Here is a 17,457-nt window from a genome sequence, read left to right on the forward strand (position 1 = left end):
TGGCAGAGGCGAGGCAAGCAGGTATCTGGGGAGGAACACAGTAGGTCAAGTCGCTGTCATATTTCAAATCTCTGCCACCTCCTCTGCTGTTGTCATGTCACGTCTCTCTGACTGTGGTGGGGAAGGTGGGCCGGTATGAAGGAGCCGCCTCTGATCTAATCATGGTACTCCTCCTGTCTCAATGTCCTCAACCCCAGTCACCTCTACAAAGTCCCCTTAGCCACTTCGGGTCACACACCCATAGGTTGCAGGCATCAGGGTGTGAACATCTTTGGAAGGCTGTTCTGCCTTCCACACATTCTCATTCCCAAGCCTTTTCAGTGGCTTTCTGTTTTTTCTCCTCCAAGATGTGATTCCCCTCCTGTCTTATCTTCCACTCGTCCCCTTTTGTGGTCTAGGCTCCAGTCACATACTTTTCAACATTTTTCCTACTCTGTGTCCTTTTTTAATATATTGTTTCCTCTGGATAGAATGCCAGCCCTGCATTCCCTTTCCCTTCCTTCTTATTTACCTTTTCCTTATACCTAACTGTCAGTGGGCCCACCTTTATACCAGCTACCCACAGCCACCCGGCACCAGCCAGTGAATTTACTGACTCTGCATTAGGTACTAGACATCGGGGATCCAGAAGTGAAGAAGATAAGGGCCCTGCCTTCGAGTAGCTAATAGTTAAGTGGGGTTAAGGAAAACACTGTGAATAGAAGATTAATGGAAGCACAGGAGAGGGGGTCATTCTTAGACTTTTTGTGATCTGCCTTTCATTTGATATTCTTTCTTTTGCTGTTAAAACCCCTTACCACCTGTTTGTACCTTCTGAGGCACTTAACCATATTGGGTTGTATATTTTATTCAGCTGAACGTCTTATTCTGTAGAATGTAAGAGCTATGAGGAGAGGCTCCATGTCTCTCCATATCTCTTTATTCACTGTATCCCAGCCATCTAGAAGTGCCTGGCACTTAGAAGACGCTCACTCAGTTTCACAGTTCATTTGCAATTTATTTGAATTCCCAGTATTACACTGTCAACTTTTTGAGTGCCCGCATTGTAGAGAGTTTGGATCTTTTGCAGTGCCAACCCGGTGACTTATATGTAAACTACTATGTTTCTGTCATTTTTTCTTTAACTTTTTCTGACCAGAAAACTTAGGCCATGGAGTTTTCAAGTACATGTCAGCAGTGTGCTGGCTCTTTGGGCGTAACCTGTATGACACATTGCATTATCCCATTGGGCTGATCTCCTCCTCGTGGGGTGGGACACCCATTGAAGCCTGGTCTTCTGGAAGGTCACTGAAAACCTGTGGTGTTCCTACACGAGGGTAAGAAATCATCCTGAAGTCTGGGAGAAAGCCTTGGAAATTATGTAAGAGAGAAGGAGCATGGTTTCCTTTGGGGAGCCAAATCTGTGTTGAGTGTCCAAATATGTATTGAATGTATGTAACTTATTCTGTGAACATGTATGGTATTCTTTTTTTTTTTTTTTAAGTTTATTTATTTTTGAGAAAGAGCATGAGAGAGTGTGTGAATGAGTTGGGAGGGGCAGGGAGAGAATCCCAAGCAGGTCCTGAGCTGTCAGCACAGGGCCTGATGTGGGCTTTTTCCTCACAAACTGTGAGATCATGACCTGAGCTGAAACCAAGAGTCAGACCCTTTACCAACTGAGCCACCCAGGTGCCACCGTAAGGTATTATTTTTATTGTCATCAGCACCACGATCATCTGAGAATATGTCAGGAAGCAGTTATGATCCTTTTCCTTAATAATAGTGATAGCTAATACTTACTGAAAGCTTTCTTTTTGTTGGATACTGTTATCATCACTTTATATGTATGACTTCACTTAATACTCCCAACAACCTCTACAAGTGTAGATACTGTTAACATACTAAGCTATTAAGCTTAAGTCTCAGAGGGGTTTAGTAACTTGCTCATGGCTACAGCTGGTAAGTGGCAAAGTCTGGCTTCAATGTCTGTGCTCTTAACCACTGTGCTCTATTGTCCATGAGAATAAACACTGTAACATGAAGAACAAATATTCATGTAATCAAAGAGATGTATTAGTATATTGATTATGAAAGCACGATCAGGAAAAGCTGGATCAGGAAGAACACATGGGGTGGGGAAGAAAGGAATAGTTATTAAAATCCTGACACTAATATTAACACAGAGATTAATAGTCTGTGAACTGTTTTCATAAATATTATGTCATTAAATCTGGGAAGGGCCCTGGAGAGAGGCTGAACTTCAGCTCTTGGTATAGCTTAGGTAAAGTCATGCCTGTCGGGGAGGGAAGACCTTCCACTTTGGGACTGACAGAATGGCCTAGGTAGAGTGGGAGGGATCTAGATAGAGCCAGGCTTCCCAGGTCTCTGGGGACGTGAAGGGATGCCATCAAGGGTGTGGGGAAGTGGGCATTCTCATCCACACCTCCCGTGAGTATAAATTCATATACGTATTTTACAGAGAAGTTTAGGAACACGTTTAAAGCTTTGAAAAAAATGTGCCCTTTGACCCAGCAATGTCATTTCTGGGCACTTATCATAAGGAAATAAGCCTATATGCAGTGATTTTAGCTATGAGGAAGATAAGCAAAAAGCTTAAAAAAATCCAAGTGTGCATCAACTGAGTACTAGTTGAGTAAATTTATTGTCTGCTTGAGACACTCACAATAAAATACTCCTCTTCTCTGGTTTTAGTGACCTTATCTGGAAACTGGGATGGCCCCCTCTGAACTTGTACTGACTGATACATTTATCCTGGGAAGAACCTGGATAGATATGAAAGTTGGAGGCTATTCGACATGTTTTCATGGGAAACAGAGTGGTTCGGTCTAATCTTGTGTTGCTATCATCAGACGTTTACCCCAGATGAAAGTTGGGTAGACTCCCAGTTTAGGGACCATGATGTGATCGGTCACTAGCTCTCTCATGATACTTGTGCTTCTTATCAATTTTAGGTTCACTCGGTCTGATTCTGTAACCGGTCCCAATAAGAACTCTGTTCTCTGGAATGCCATGATCCATCCACTACATAATATGACACTGAAAGGGATGATATGGTACCAGGGTGAGTGTTAATTTGTTGTTTCTCCATTGTATTAGTTAGCTTTTGCTGTGTAACAAACCAGCCCAGGATTTAGGGACTTAAAACAATAATAGTTTTATTTGGCTCCCCATCTGGTGGGTTATTGGGGTAGTTTTCCTGTATCGACTACTTTGGTTAATTTCTTTCGGGATCTTTTATGTGTCTTTGGCCACCCGGCAGGTGTCTGGTGGCTGGATGGCCTCGGCTGGCCTCTCCCTCCTGTCTGTTGACTGCTGGAGCACCCTGGTACTCAAGTGGTCCCTTATCCTTCAGCAAATTAGTTCAGATTCTTTATCATTTACACAGCAGCCTCAGGGTTGCAAGTATATCAAGAGAGAGCAAACCCCAGAGCTGAAGCATTCTTCACACCTCTGCTTGCATCATGTTTGCTGATGCCTCCTTGGCCAGAGCAAGTGACAAGGCCAGTCCAGAGAGACTGCAGGAAGACTCATTCCCTAAGGGCACAGGTAGAGGTTGGGGAGTAACGTGTGGCCATGTTTGCATCTACCCCAACCCCCTCTCATAATCTGGACTGTTTTTAGGGGAGTCCAATATAAATGTTAACAGGGACCTGTACAATTGCACATTCCCTGCGCTCATTGAAGACTGGCGTCAAGCCTTCCACCGTGGCTCCCAGGGGCAGACAGAGCGTTTCTTCCCATTTGGATTTGTCCAGGTATGTGTTGAGAGGAAGCAGGTTTTGGGTATTGAGGTGGGGGTGTTCTGTGGAGGTCTCTTTCCTGGAATCTATATTCCTTTTTTTGCCCTCATAGTCTGCTGGTCAAGAACTAACTGTAAGACTTAATTCATCTCAGTTCACTGATGGGACAATTACATCTTCAAAAAAAGTTAATAAGTAATATTTCTTTTATTTAACATTATTTTTTTAATGTTCATTTATTTTGAGAGGGACAGAGCACAAGTAGGGGAAGGGCAGGGAGAGAGGGAGACACAGAATCTGAAGCAGGCTCCAGGCTTCTAGCTATCAGCACAGAGCTGGACACAGGGCTTGAACTCATGAAACATGAGATCATGACCTGAGTGAAAGTTGGACGCTTAACCAACTAAGCCACCTAGGCGCCCCAGTAATATTTCTTATTAAAAAACGAATACATACATGTTCATTAAAGATATTTAAAAGATAAGCAAAAAAAAAAGCTAAAACATTTCCAATTGCACAATCCAGAATCTGTTCATGTATTCTCGCAGGAGGATCCATACCATAATACTGTACCATATCTTGCTGCTTCTCTCTCTCTCTCTTTTTAATGTTAATTTATTTTAAAAGAGATAAAAAGGAAGTAGGGGAGGGTCAGAAGAGAGAGGGACAGAGAATCCCAAGCAGGCTGCATGCTATCAGCGCAGAGCCCCATGTGGGGCTCAAACATATGAACTGTGAGATCATGCCCTGAGCCGAAATCAAGAGTCGGGCGCTTAACCCACTGAGCCACCCAGGCGCCCCTTGCTTCTTCTCTTCATAGGTATTGTGAACATTTTTTCATGCCAATAAATATATTTTTAAGTTTATTTATTTATTTTGAGAGAGGGAGAGAGAGAGAGAGGGAGAGCATGCAGGGAGGGGCAGAGAGAGAGGGAGAGAGAGAATCCCAAGCAGGCTCTGCTGTGTCGGCACGAAGCCCGATGTGGGGCTCAAACCCACAAACCATGAGATCACCACCTGATCCAAAACCAAGAGTTGGGTGCTCAACCGACTGAGCCACCCAGACGCCCCCTCATGCCAATGAATATTAATCTTGAGCACAATTTATAATGATTGCAGAATACTTTGAAATATGGTTGTATTGCAGTTTATTTAACTAGTTCTCAAGAAATGGACCCTTCGGTTGCTTTAAACATGTTGCTTTTGTAAGCAGTGGTGCGTTGATTGTCCTTGTAGCTAAATCACTGCATGCGTGCTTAATTCTTTCCATAAGATAAATTCCCAGAAATGAAATTGCTACATTAAATTGAACATTAATTTGAACGTGTCCTCAGGTTTCTCTGTAGAAATTTATGAATTTGTGTTCAGTGTGTACTCTTAGCAGCTATGTGTGTACTTGGCTGTGCCCTCCCTAACTTGGTGCTGTCCTTTCCAGCCCCTGTAGTGAGCCTTGGTCTCTCACTCCCGGCCCACTGCCCCTGCTCTTTGCCTGGAGCACCCTTTCTCTCCTGCACTCTCCTGACCAACTTCGTCCTTTAGCTCTCAGCCTGGACATCAGTTAGGAAGCCTTCTGTGACTGTCCAGCATCTGGGGTGCACCACCTCCTTTCCCCCGATGGGTAATTTCTTAGCACCCTCTCCTTCCCCCATTTTCCTTGCATGTCAGTCGCACACGGCATCATGTTTTCCTGCGTCACACTTGTATCTCGGGACCTAACTTGTCAGCAGTTATTAAATATGGTCTAACACATAAGTGAAAAAATATATCAAGAGAAATCACACTTTTAATTAGTGGCAACTAGACACAAGGATTCTGCTCTTGTCCTCGCCTAAAAGGAATGAACGTATTTAACCAAGCTGATGATGGCTTTGCCTTACCTGTTCACATGCCTCCTCCAAGACCTGCACTCTTTAGCAGGGTGGTAAGTGGCGACTCTTCTGAAATACAGGAAATGAAACAAGTAAGGTGTTAGAAAAGCGGGGCCCAGCTCACAACATACTAATGGAACGGGCTTTCAGATTTGAATTGGACACATGCTTCCAGATGTCTGCCTCTGCATGTCCCGCAGATACCTTCTGCTCACCGTCCTCACGTGTCTTCTACCTTGTCTCATTGCACCACGCCTTTTCTTGGATGAAGACTTTTATGGACCTCCTTTCCACTTATACTCACTTTACAACCGTTTTCTTTCTTCCTTCTTACCTTTGTTTTGACTTCGAAACCAGATTATTCTACTCATTATTGTCAAAATAGCCAGCCCTGTCAGCAGATCTGTATTTCTGGTGGTGGAAACTACATCTGGACTTCTGAGGTTCTTTTTCATCTTTGCCGTGTAGATGGTGATTTGAATGGGACTCCAGCCAATTCAGACCGTGTGTTGTATGCTTCTTATATGCCGTGGACTGTGTGAGGTGCTAGAGATACAGTGCGAATCAGAGAGACCTGGTCATTGCCCTCAGGCCTTACTGTTTGGCAGGAGTCCCTCAGACTCGGGGCTTTAACTGATCACCATCGACAAAAATATGTTGGTTACTTGTGGGAAACTGGGAGCACAAACATATACCTTTGAAGAGAAATACCACATATGGCAAAATAATGGTTCAGCGCATGGATCTGCAGCTAGTCTGCGTGGATTCACATCTCAGCCCTGACGCTCCTTCGGCTCTGTGATTTTGAGCCAGATATTAAATAGGGAGAGTATTATTTTAAGTATTGAATGAGCTAACTCATGTAAAGCCTGGCACATGCCAGATAAGGTTCATCCGTGAGAGAAGTCAGAAAATCTGGCGGGGGGGGGGGGGGGGGACAGTTGGTCTGCAAGGAAAGATGAATTGGCTTTGTAGAGGTGTTGAATTTGAAATGATGGTTGCAATAACTAAAGCACGGTTAGAGACGCAGGGCTCAAGCTCAGCAGAATGCCCCGGGCCGGACACACGTATCTGAGAGTTGTTAGTAGTGAGGTGACCGGAAGCATGGGAGGGAAAGAAGACCAGGAGGCTAGGGAGTCCTGAGGAGATGCTTTTGTACAGCGGGTGTGGAGCAACGGGAGTGAAGTGCAAAGTACATACAGTATGCTATTGTAAAGTCTTCTGAATGGGGCCCCTTTTCTATTCTTTGGCTATTATATGCCTTCATTAGCGGTGGTGTTTCTACTAATCGCTGTGGGAGACTGAACGGCACCCTAGCGGATCTCAGAGTAGGGAAAACAAGAATTTCATCTGGGTATGGAGTATGCTGGTGCCTCCATGTGGCCACTGTGTCATAGTGCAAGCGAGTCAAGTGCACCTGTCAGGTGCAAGTGCGTGGTGAAACTGGAGAATTGCTGCAGGAATTCTCCACAAACGGCCATGTGGAGACCACTTCCTTGGCTTGCGCGGCTGTGTAAGCATCTCTCGGTGTTGGGCCTCAGCCTCGTACTTACCCTAGACTCTTTCTGGTGGCTCTGCTGCTGTGATCCTCCTCATGGCACTGGCTGCCGAGCATGATTCCACTTTCGGTCTGTTGGGTGTTATGTGGGAAGAAGCAGTGTTGCTCACTGGGTCTTCTCGTGAAATTCGATTGTGAAGCTTCAGCACCTTTTATCATTTCATATGTGAAAGCAGATTTGCCGAGAGATAAGAGAACTAGAAATGTCCCCTTAGTTCCAGATCACATCCCTTCTGCTGCTGTTGCAACCTCACCAGTGTTTTCCTGACGATTTTCTAGTCTTTCTGGAACAGGTCAAGAAGCAGAAAACTTCCTGTTTTCAAGCCTTCATTTGGCCACGTTTGTCTGGGATGATCTCAGGTATTTGCTGGCCATGGGAGTGAGAAGGCTGTGGGGAGCACTCTCTTCATCATGTAGCTCCCCTGATGGGGACAGAAGATTTCAAATGGGGCCCAAAGACAGTGGTTGCTCGCCCAGGATGTTTGCCAGCTTGTGGTTTGACTTACTGTTAGATCATGGTTTGTAAAAGAGGGATAATAGGTTGATGCCTCTCATTGCCTGGACTGTGGCTAAGAATAAGTTGCAGTCTACATCAGAGAACATGGTGATATAAATATCAGAGAATTAAGGAAGGAGGAAAGAGTGGGACCACATGCGTCATAGTAGTATTGGAGAATTTTTCTGGTAGTCTCTGTCCTTTGCAGGAGTAGGAGTCTATCAATTTTTAAAAATTAAACTTTTTTTTTTGAGAGAGAGGGAGAGACAAAGGTAGAGGGAGAGAGAGAGAGACAGAGAGAGAGAGAGAGCGAGAGAGAGAGAGAAATTGAATCCTAAGCACACTCTGTGCTCAGTGCGGAGCCCAACACCAGACTCGATCCCACGACTCTGGCGTCACGCCCTGAGCCAAAATCGAGAGTCGTATGCTCAATGGACTGAGCCACCCAGGCACTCCAGGAGTCTATCAATTTCAAGTTTAGATGAAAGTGTTTACTCAGTATGTTGCAGAGTCAGACAGCTTCTTACTACCTTTACTGCTCCTACACTAGTGTAAGGCGCCATCATCTCTTCCTTGAAATATTGCCTCCTTACTGATCTTCCTGCTTCTACCTTTCCACCCCCTTTAGGATATTCTCAACATTTCAGTTAAAGTGATCCTTTGAAATGCACGCCATATCGAAAGGCTCCAGTGGTTCCTCCATATGAGTGAAGTCAACAAAGTGATGTGTGATCTGCCCCTACTTTTCTTTGCCTTGCTCACTCCACTTCAGCTAAGCCGCTGCCTTACTGTCGTTAAGCACACTAGGCTTACTCTGCCCTAGAGTCTGCCATTTTCCTTTCCTTCTGCCTGGAAAGTTTTTTCACAAGTATATTAGTTTTCTGTTGTAGCATAAAAAATCACTGCGTGTTTAGCCGCTTAAAATAATGTTACATACATTTATTATCTTACGGTTTTCTGGGTGAGGAGTCAGGGCACGCATGGCTTAGCTGAGTCCTCTGCTTGGGGCTGCAGTGAAGGTGTCGGACAGAGCTGGGGTCTCATCTGAGGCTTGGGTTTTCTTCCAAGCTCAGGTGGCTATTGGTAGAATTCATTTCCTTGAAGCCATAGAACTCATGGCAGCTGACTTCTTGAAGGCCAGTAGGAGTCTCTGACTTACGTACCCCATTTTAAAGGCTTATCTGAGTTGGGCTCTCCACATACTCTTCTTTTGGTTTCTTTGAAGTCAGCTGATAGAGGACTTTACCTACATCTGCAGAATCCCAAGCAGATAATTAGGTGTTACAGATTCTGAAGGATGGATACTGTCTTTTCCCTGTATTCCACCACGTATCCAAGGTGATTGCCTGCTTCTGTCAGTTTGTCTTTTAGGTTATCTTATTCCTGCCCATCCCATTCCTACTGCTATCCTAGGTCAGGCCTTTCTCTTATGTGTCTAGAATGTTCTAGTAGCTTCTGAACCAATCAGTCTGTCTGTTTTCGGGCTCTTCACAGGATCATTTGCATGATCACTAGATTAATCCTTTGAAATAGTCCTTTTATCATGCCAATAATTTCAGTGGCTCTCTAATTTCTTTTTTTTTTAAATGTTTATTTTTGACAGAGAGAGAGAGAGAGAGAGAGAGAGAGAGAGAGCATGAGTGGGGGAGGGGCAGAGAGAGAGGGAGACACGGAATCTGAAGCAGACTCCGGGCTCCATGCTGTCAGCACAGAGCCTGACACGGGACTTGAACTCACGGACCGTGAGGTCATGACCTGAGCCGAAGTCGGATGCTAAACCGACTGAGCCACCCAGGCACCCCGGCTCTCTAATTTCTGAATTGAGGTGAAATTCACATAATGTAAAATTAACCATTTTAAAGTATTCAGTTCAGCAGCATTTAGTACATTCACAGTGTCCTCCAGCTGTCACTCTACAGTGATTCCCTGTTGCTTATAGGTAAAGTATGAATTCTATCCAAACTCTTGCCTCACTATCTTTCCAACGTTGTCTTTCCTACATAAACCCTCAAGTTCAGCTCAGTTACTCTCTCTTGCTCTCAAAATTGCCCTTTTACTTCCTACCTTTTTACATTATAAGATTCTAACATGTCCTGTTTGTAGTGGTTGCTTATATTTTCTGGGCCCATCCATTTTTTCTTTTCTTTTCTTTTCTGTTTTCTTTTCTTTTCTTTTCTTTTCTTTTCTTTTCTTTTCTTTTCTTTTCTTTTCTTTCTTTTCTTTTTTCTTTCTTTCTCTCTTTTTCTTTTCTTTTTCTTTTTTTACATATTTGGAGGTCGTGTTTTCTTATAATAATAAACTTTGTTCTTATGCAGAGTACTTGCTGTCTTTGGCTCCAATATAACATTCAATCCATGCTATTTTATACTATTGTTTATTAACTTCTCTTTAAAGCATTTTTAAAAATGTTTATTTATTTTTAGAGAGACAGAGTGTGTGTGAGTAGGGGAGAGGCAGAGAGAGGGAGAGTGAGAAAATCCCAAGCAGACTCTGTGCTGTCAGCATAGAGCCCGATGCAGGGCTCCATCCCATGAACTGTGAGACCATGACCTGAGCCAAAATCAAGAGTCGATGCTCAACTGACTGAGCCACCCAGGCACCCCTTGTTTATTAACATTTCTTATGTCTAGGTCTGTTCCACCAACACAGCTGTGAAGTACTTGTGCTGGTTAGCTACTGCTGTGTAACAGATCTCCTCAAAACTCCATGGCTTAAGATAACTATTATTATAGCTCACATGTGTGGATAGCTGGGGTTTGGTTGATCTTGGCTGAGCTCCACTGAACTCTTTCATATCTCTGTGGGTCAGTGGCAGGGATGGGGCCGAGTGGGGTGGGGGCTCTGCTTTCTCCTGGGCATGGTTGGCATGGGTCAGAAGAGGCAGCTCTGTTCCACAGCTCTCCTCCTTCTCCAGAGAGCCATGGGCTAGCCTAGGCATGTCCTTGTCATGGTGACAGCAGAAATGTGAAGGAGCCAATGGGACCACTCAGGTCTCTTGGGCCCTAGGCTAAGAACTGACACACCATAACTTGTGTTTCAATCTGTTGACCAAAGCGAACCATATGACTGAGCTCAGAAAGTGGTAGGGAAATACACTTTGTTTTTTTTTAAGTTTATTTATTTTGAGAGACAGAGCAAGCAGGGGAGGGGCAGAGAGAGAGGGAGAGAGAGAAAATCCCAAGCAGGCTCTCTACTGTCAGCATGGAGCCCGAAGTGGTGCTTAAACTCACGAACCGTGAACTCTTGACCTGAGCTGAAATCGAGAGTCAGATGCTTAACCGACTGAGCCAGTCAGGTGCCCCTATACTCGTTTTCTTAGTGGGAGAAACCACAAAACCATATGGAAAGAGGCTGTGGATATAGGAAAATGTGAAGAATTGGGGTCTTTGATGCAGTTTACCACATGTTCTCAGCAGATTCCTCTCTGCTTCCCTATAGCACTTGACCATGTTAAATACAGATGTATCAGTTACCTGTTGCTTTGTAACAAACTTCCCCCAAACTTAGTGGTTGTAAAACATCAGCCATTGTATTTGCTCATGATGCTCATGATTCCATGCGTCAGCCAGGCAGAGCTCAACTGGGATGGTTCATCTCTGCTCTAGGAGATGCCACCAAGTCTTGCTCATGTGGCTTTAATTTGAACTGGAGCCTCTAGCGTTCACATGACTGGCCTCTTGGCTGGGACTGCTGGGACAATAACCCCTTTCTCCCCTAAGGGTCTTCCTGTTTCCAGGGTCCCCTTCTCCATGTAATTTCTCCAGTAGGGTAGCTGGACTCTTTTTACATGGCCATCTCCAAGTTCCAAGAGAATGAAACTAGAAGCCAAGGGCCATTGAGGCAATGACTCAGAAGCTGCACATCACTTCCCCTGCATCCTGTTGGTCAGAGAAAATCACAGGCTTCTCCCAGATTCAGTAAGAGGAGAAATAGATTCCACCTCTTGATGAGAGCAGGGCACAGATACGCTGTGTGGGGTGAGGGGAATTGAGCCACAACAGTAAGACACTCAGTAAATACTTGTTGAATGGGTATTTGAACAGATTAATGAAGCAGAAGCAGAGTCTATATGTGAAAAAAAGACTCTGGTGTAGGATTCTGATGCAGTAAAATTCTGATGCAACATTCTCTACTTTCCAGTTATCTTCATATTTGTCTGCAACCTCAGATGATAAATTTCCCCAGATCCGTTGGCATCAAACAGCAGACTTTGGCTATGTCCCCAACGTGAGGATGCCCAACACTTTCATGGCAGTAGCAATGGATCTCTGTGATAGGACGTCCCCTTATGGCAGGTATGGGTGCTTCTTGGGCTTTGCTTGAACAATAATCTATGTTCTTTGTGTGTGGCCTTCATTCTGATGTTCACTTGTGAGGGGCAGAGAGTGGGTGTTATGAGGATTGGACCTTCAGAGCCTTATCAATCATTTACACTGGGGATGTGCTGCAGTAACTCAACATCTCAGCGCCCTGATGAGACAACATTTTACTTCCTGTTCACAATACATGTCCAAAGAAGGTCAACAGAGAGGCTTTGCTCATTATAGTCATTCACAGATCTAGAGTGATGGAGGTTCCAGGTTGATCTGGGCTCCCGGTCACCTTAAAGTCTCACACTGGCAATGAAAGTAACGCATGTTACTTCTACTCACGTTGCATTGGCTCAGAGCAGGCAATATGGCCATGCCTGGCTTCAGTGAGAGCAGGCACGGAATTCTTCCGTCAACTCAGAGGAGGAATAAAGGGATATCTGTGAACGGCTCCAATGACTACCACACGCTAGCTGTGGGATACAAGGGGATTTGAAATATGAAATGGGGCCCACACAGTGTCTGGTTTATAGTGGGGACTTGAACGAATATTTATTTTTGGACAAATGAATATTTATTGATTGTCCTATCTGAACCTGGAGGGTTTTATTCGTTGAACATGTGAACACCTGATTCAGATGAAACGCAGGACTGCCAGTGGTTGGAGTAAGTTTAAGTTAGCTCTCCTAGGTTAGTTCCAGTGCCTTTCCTCCGTCACTCAGGGACCTGTATTCCTTCCTTCCAAGTCATCTGCTATTTCAAGGTTTCTAACCCATAGGATGCCCGGAGCCCCATTATGGCTACAGTTCACCGTGTCTCTTAAGCTGACGAGCCATTGACCTGTTAGATTCAGTCAACTTTGTTCTTACCTTCCTAAAGGGTGCTTTGTATAATCCTTCCCCCCCCCCCCCCCCCCCCCCCGTTTTTAAATGTGGCTATTGTTCAGTGAAAACCCAAAGTTCTCTGCCTGTTCTTTATCCGGTAGCATCCACCCTCGAGATAAACAGACTGTGGCCTACAGGCTGCACCTGGGGGCCCGGGCTGTGGCCTATGGTGAGAAACTGATCTTTCAAGGACCGCTGCCTGAGAAGATGGAACTCCTGGCTGACAGGGGGCTGCTAAACCTCACATATTCACAGCAAATCCAGGTGAAGAAGCAGGACAAAATATTTGAGGTGAGAATAGGTTCATCCTGGGTTGGGAGTCAGGATTTCTCCACACTGAGGCCCATCATCTCTTTAATTGTAACATTTCTGTTGAAGGGGATCTTGGTTTTTGGCGGGGCTGAGTTTATCTCAGAAGGGTGACTAAGTAGCTATTAATTCTGTAACTTAGGGGCAGTTTTGATAGGACAATCAAGGGAAGGAAAATGAATCTACATTAAAATATTCCTTTTGTTTTTTCGCTCCCAGAGCATCCATCTTTGCTCTGGCAAGGGCCTGCAGCTTTATTTGTAGGTTACCTTTGGAAGATTCCTTATTCCAGAGTGTTTCCCTCATCTTGGGTGTCTTTTTATGTCACACTATCGCAAATTCTGATAGTCTTTTGAGTTTAGTGTTTCCTTTGAGAGGCTTAGCTTGGGAATTTGTAGCTCATTGTAAATTAATGTAATGAAACTACTTTCTTCTAGCGCGTAGCGAGGATCATTCCACTGTGGAACTAGGGCTAATAACTAAAGAGCTTATGTAGTCTTTCTTCCCTAGTTGGGGGTGGGGGTGAGGCATTCCTATTGGAACATGCAAATGAGCTTCTTTGGGAACCAGGAGGCCATTAGGCTGGTTGGGGAGGTTGCTGTATGAAAAGAGGGCACTGGAGGGAATGAAAGAATATTAAAGACAGACTTTAATTACACGGGTTTATCCTTGCTCCTCCTCTAGAGTCCTAACTACAACATTCACAGGCCTCAGGGCAGCGCTTGCCCCACTGAGCTTCTTTGGACACTGGGTTTTAGGTAGTTCTAGCTCCCCAGACGTCTGCGTTCTGACTCCAGGTCTCCCATGGCAGAACGGCCTGTCACCTGGACCCAGAATCAGTGGGGAGCAGGACAGAATTTAACCTGGGGTACTGAAAACTTCATGTCCCCTTCCTTGGATTGCTTTCTGGTTTGAGAAAGGCTCTCTGCCCAAGGTTCCTTTGTGCCCCTTGTTCGTCCCCCGGCCCCTTCGGGAGTGCTGGAGTTGTAGCAGCCGCTGGACTGCCCCGCTCCCTCACTTCCTGCCTGCTATGCCATCTGGTCGGAAGGCTCACAGCAAGGAGGTTCAGGGGAGCCCTCTCTAAATGCTCTATGTGATTATGTTTCCTTGTCTCCCTCAGTAATTTAATATTTTTTTAAAAATTGATTTATTTTGTCACAGGAACATTCATTATCGCACCAACCTGGGTTCGGGTTTGTTCTGGTTATTGTAGGAAATGGATCCTGGGCCAAGAGTGGCTCCTTCTGTCCCTTGTGGTCTCTTGGAGTATCCTCACTGACCTAACCGTTCCTATTTTTCTGATTCTCTTACTAGATCTCATGTTGCAGTGACCGTCAGTGCAAGTGGCTCCCGGCTCCCATGGGCCCTTTCTCAGCCCAGACCCTGGCCCTGAACGTCAGTTCTTGTCGCGGCACTCTGGCTGCTGTTCGCTATGCCTGGACCACGTGGCCTTGTGAATATAAGCGGTGCCCCCTGTACCACCCCAGCAGCACCCTGCCGGCTCCTCCCTTCATCGCTTTCATGACAGACCAGATCCCTGGAGATCTCAGCAAGCTTGCTGAATGATTTAGCGGCCTTGCGATCATTGCCTTGGACATAAGTGTGGGTCCTCTCGATGTGGGCATTTAGCTGTGGAAGTGATGACAGCTATAGCTTTTAAAGGCAACTAATAGAAAAGCCGCACTGGACAGCTCCCAGCTAGCACATGGCTGTGTCCGTGTTCTGAATAGGCGATGAGCAGTGCTGGCAGGCTAATGAGATGCTTGCCTCTTGTCCCCTAGTCAGCCTAGGTGTCTTGCCGGACTAATTCCCAGCTACAAATGGAACTTCAGTGTCCTTCACTTCCCTGTGGAGAGTGCAGTGTCTAACACTTTTGTCTACTTATATCCAGAACTGTGGAAACTCATGGCTGGAAAGGATTTGAAGGCCATGTGGGCCAGCTCCTATTTATGTCTTCTTTACAAAATCTGGTAAGTGGTTACTGAATCTCTGTATAAAGTTTCTCAACTTCCCAACAGTTTTTTCTTATGTGGAGATGAACTCTTTCTAGGCCTGTGTTCTGTCTTAAGCCAAAGCCAGTTCTGTTCCTTTCAGTCTAAGAACGATAACGTGAATGTTTGAAACCAACAGGAACTGTGTGTGTGCATCTGGGGAGGTGCTGCTTTAAGGAATGAGGAGAAAGGGTGAGGTGGCGGCGGCCCAGGAAGGCACTCAGGCAGTCAGTGACGGGTGGGGGAAACACGGGCTCAGGAAAACATGGCAGTAGAGGTCACGGACAGGCAAACAGGTTAAATACAAATCTCAGGCTTTCTAAGGTAAGAGGTTTACCTCTAAAAAGGATAACCCAGATGGAAGAAAAAAGAGGCTGAAAATAAAGCTACACAATAAGCATTTAGAAAAATAATCCAGATGGGACAAATGTGAAAGTGGGCTTCTGTGACTGTTAAGAATCCTAATGCAAAAAGAAAAAAACCAAAAAACGTAGCACTACTGCTTATGGGTTGATTAAAAACAGCTAATGGCACTTGGTAATTGTGTCCTCTATTAGAATTTGGAAATAAAAGTATAATCATTAGTGACGTGTAAACATTTATAGCCCACCAAAACTGGGTTAGGAACAGTAAATGTGCTTTGAAGCATGAGGAAGGAGGAAGATTTATTTGAGTAGCTTCCACTCCCTTAATGGGAAAAATAAGAACTAAAGTAATAAGCACCTGACCCCAAGGGGTCCTGGTGTAGCGCTGAACAGCAGGAATAGCTGTCAGTGTCAGGATTTATTTTAGTAAGAAAACAAAACAACTATGCAGTATACAAAGAACTTTGGCTCCTCTGAGGACTTCCTAGTGTACAATTAACTCCTAACACCCATACTTTGACCTCATATGCCTCTGGCCTAAGGGGATCCAGGGACCCGGGAACAGAGACTCCTGAGAAATAAATCTCCGGGTCCACCCCTCCCCTGTGCCAACACACATTCACTCCTGGGCTGTTCTAACTTGTAGGCAGCTGGACACGGTCAGGAACCCCATACCCAGGCTCCTTTCCTAGTGCACACAGTGGGAGATACTAGGTTTAGGTAGTGGATATACTAATGAAAAGTCACGTGAAACTTTAAAATTTTTTTTAATGTTCATTTATTTTTGAGAGACAGAGACAGCGCGAGCAGGGGAGAGGCAGAGAGAGGGGGAGACACAGAATCTGAAGCAGGCTCCAGGCTCTGAGCTGTCAGCACAGAGCCTGATGTGGGGCTCGAACTCACGAACTGCGAGATCATGACCTGAGCCGAAGTCGGACACCAGACCAACTAAGCCACTCAGCACCCTGTGAAACTTTATTTTTAATGGCTGAATGCTTTTAAACATTCTGTGGAAACTCAGTTAATTTCCCAAGTGAAAATAACTTTTTAGTATTTGTAAAATGAAATTTATAACTATTGTAGATTTGGACACAAACAAAAAGAATAAACAAGTAAAAATCACCCTAAAATCCACCATTTGGCAAAAAACATTTAATGTTTTGGTAAACATTCAGTTGATTTGCTTGGGTTCTATTTTATACACTACATGTCATACTATTTTGTAATCTGTTTTTGGCTTATTCTAGTAAAATAGTTTTCCTATGTAAATTGAATATAGTGTTTTAGTTTGTGGGAGCCCCATACTTTATTTAACCAATTTTTCCATTAGTGGACACAGATTTTTTTTTCCAATTTTTCCCTGTTAAAACGAATACAGTGATGAATGTTACATGCAAACATCATACTGTACTTTCTTCCTTAGGATCCTTTTTTTTTTTTTAATGTTTTATTATTTATTTTTGAGGCAGAGAGAGAGCATGAACGGGGGAGGGTCAGAGAGAGAGGGAGACACAGAATCCGAAGCAGGCTCCAGGCTCCGAGCTGTCAGCACAGAGCCCGACGCGGGGCTCAAACTCACGGACCGCGAGATCATGACCTGAGCCGAAGTCGGCCGCTCAACCGACTGAGCCACCCAGGCGCCCCTCTTCCTTAGGATCCTTAATGTGAAATAACAATTTTAAGGATTAAACATGTTTAAAAGTTTGATACCTGCAGCTTAACTCTCCTGAAGGGTCCAACAGTTTACATTCGCACCAGGGCACAGTGCCATTTACGTTCTCCCACTGACACTGGATACTGTCAGATTTCACTCTCTTAACCAACAGATGAAAAGACGTTTTAAGTATACTGGGGTGGAGGGAGGCTCGTGTTTTTTGTTTTTTTTTTTAAAGGATTTTTTTTTAACGTTTATTTATTTTTGAGACAGAGACAGAGC

The 17,457-nt window shown here is 44.7% G+C and overlaps 1 protein-coding gene across 7 annotated transcripts in view; it reads left to right on the forward strand.

Annotated features, from left to right (window-relative positions):
- SIAE (sialic acid acetylesterase) overlaps nt 1–17,457 on the forward strand; it is a 46,887-nt gene that overhangs the window by 23,663 nt on the left and 5,767 nt on the right. For 6 of the 7 annotated variants that reach the window (XM_019433462.2, XM_019433463.2, XM_019433467.2 and 3 more), the window contains 6 exons: nt 1,139–1,316; nt 2,952–3,061; nt 3,622–3,755; nt 11,803–11,957; nt 12,958–13,147; nt 14,480–15,292. In XM_019433462.2, coding sequence (XP_019289007.2) covers nt 1,139–1,316; nt 2,952–3,061; nt 3,622–3,755; nt 11,803–11,957; nt 12,958–13,147; nt 14,480–14,731 — 1,019 coding nt within the window. In that variant the 3' untranslated portion in view covers nt 14,732–15,292. Of the gene's footprint in view, nt 1–1,138; nt 1,317–2,951; nt 3,062–3,621; nt 3,756–11,802; nt 11,958–12,957; nt 13,148–14,479; nt 15,293–17,457 lie in introns of those variants that run through there. The other variant, XR_008421263.1, reaches the window with a different exon arrangement.

This window comes from Panthera pardus, unplaced genomic scaffold, assembly GCF_024362965.1.
Source record: "Panthera pardus isolate Hobbes unplaced genomic scaffold, ASM2436296v1 HiC_scaffold_12, whole genome shotgun sequence".
In the NCBI taxonomy this organism is placed as follows: Eukaryota; Metazoa; Chordata; class Mammalia; order Carnivora; family Felidae; genus Panthera; species Panthera pardus.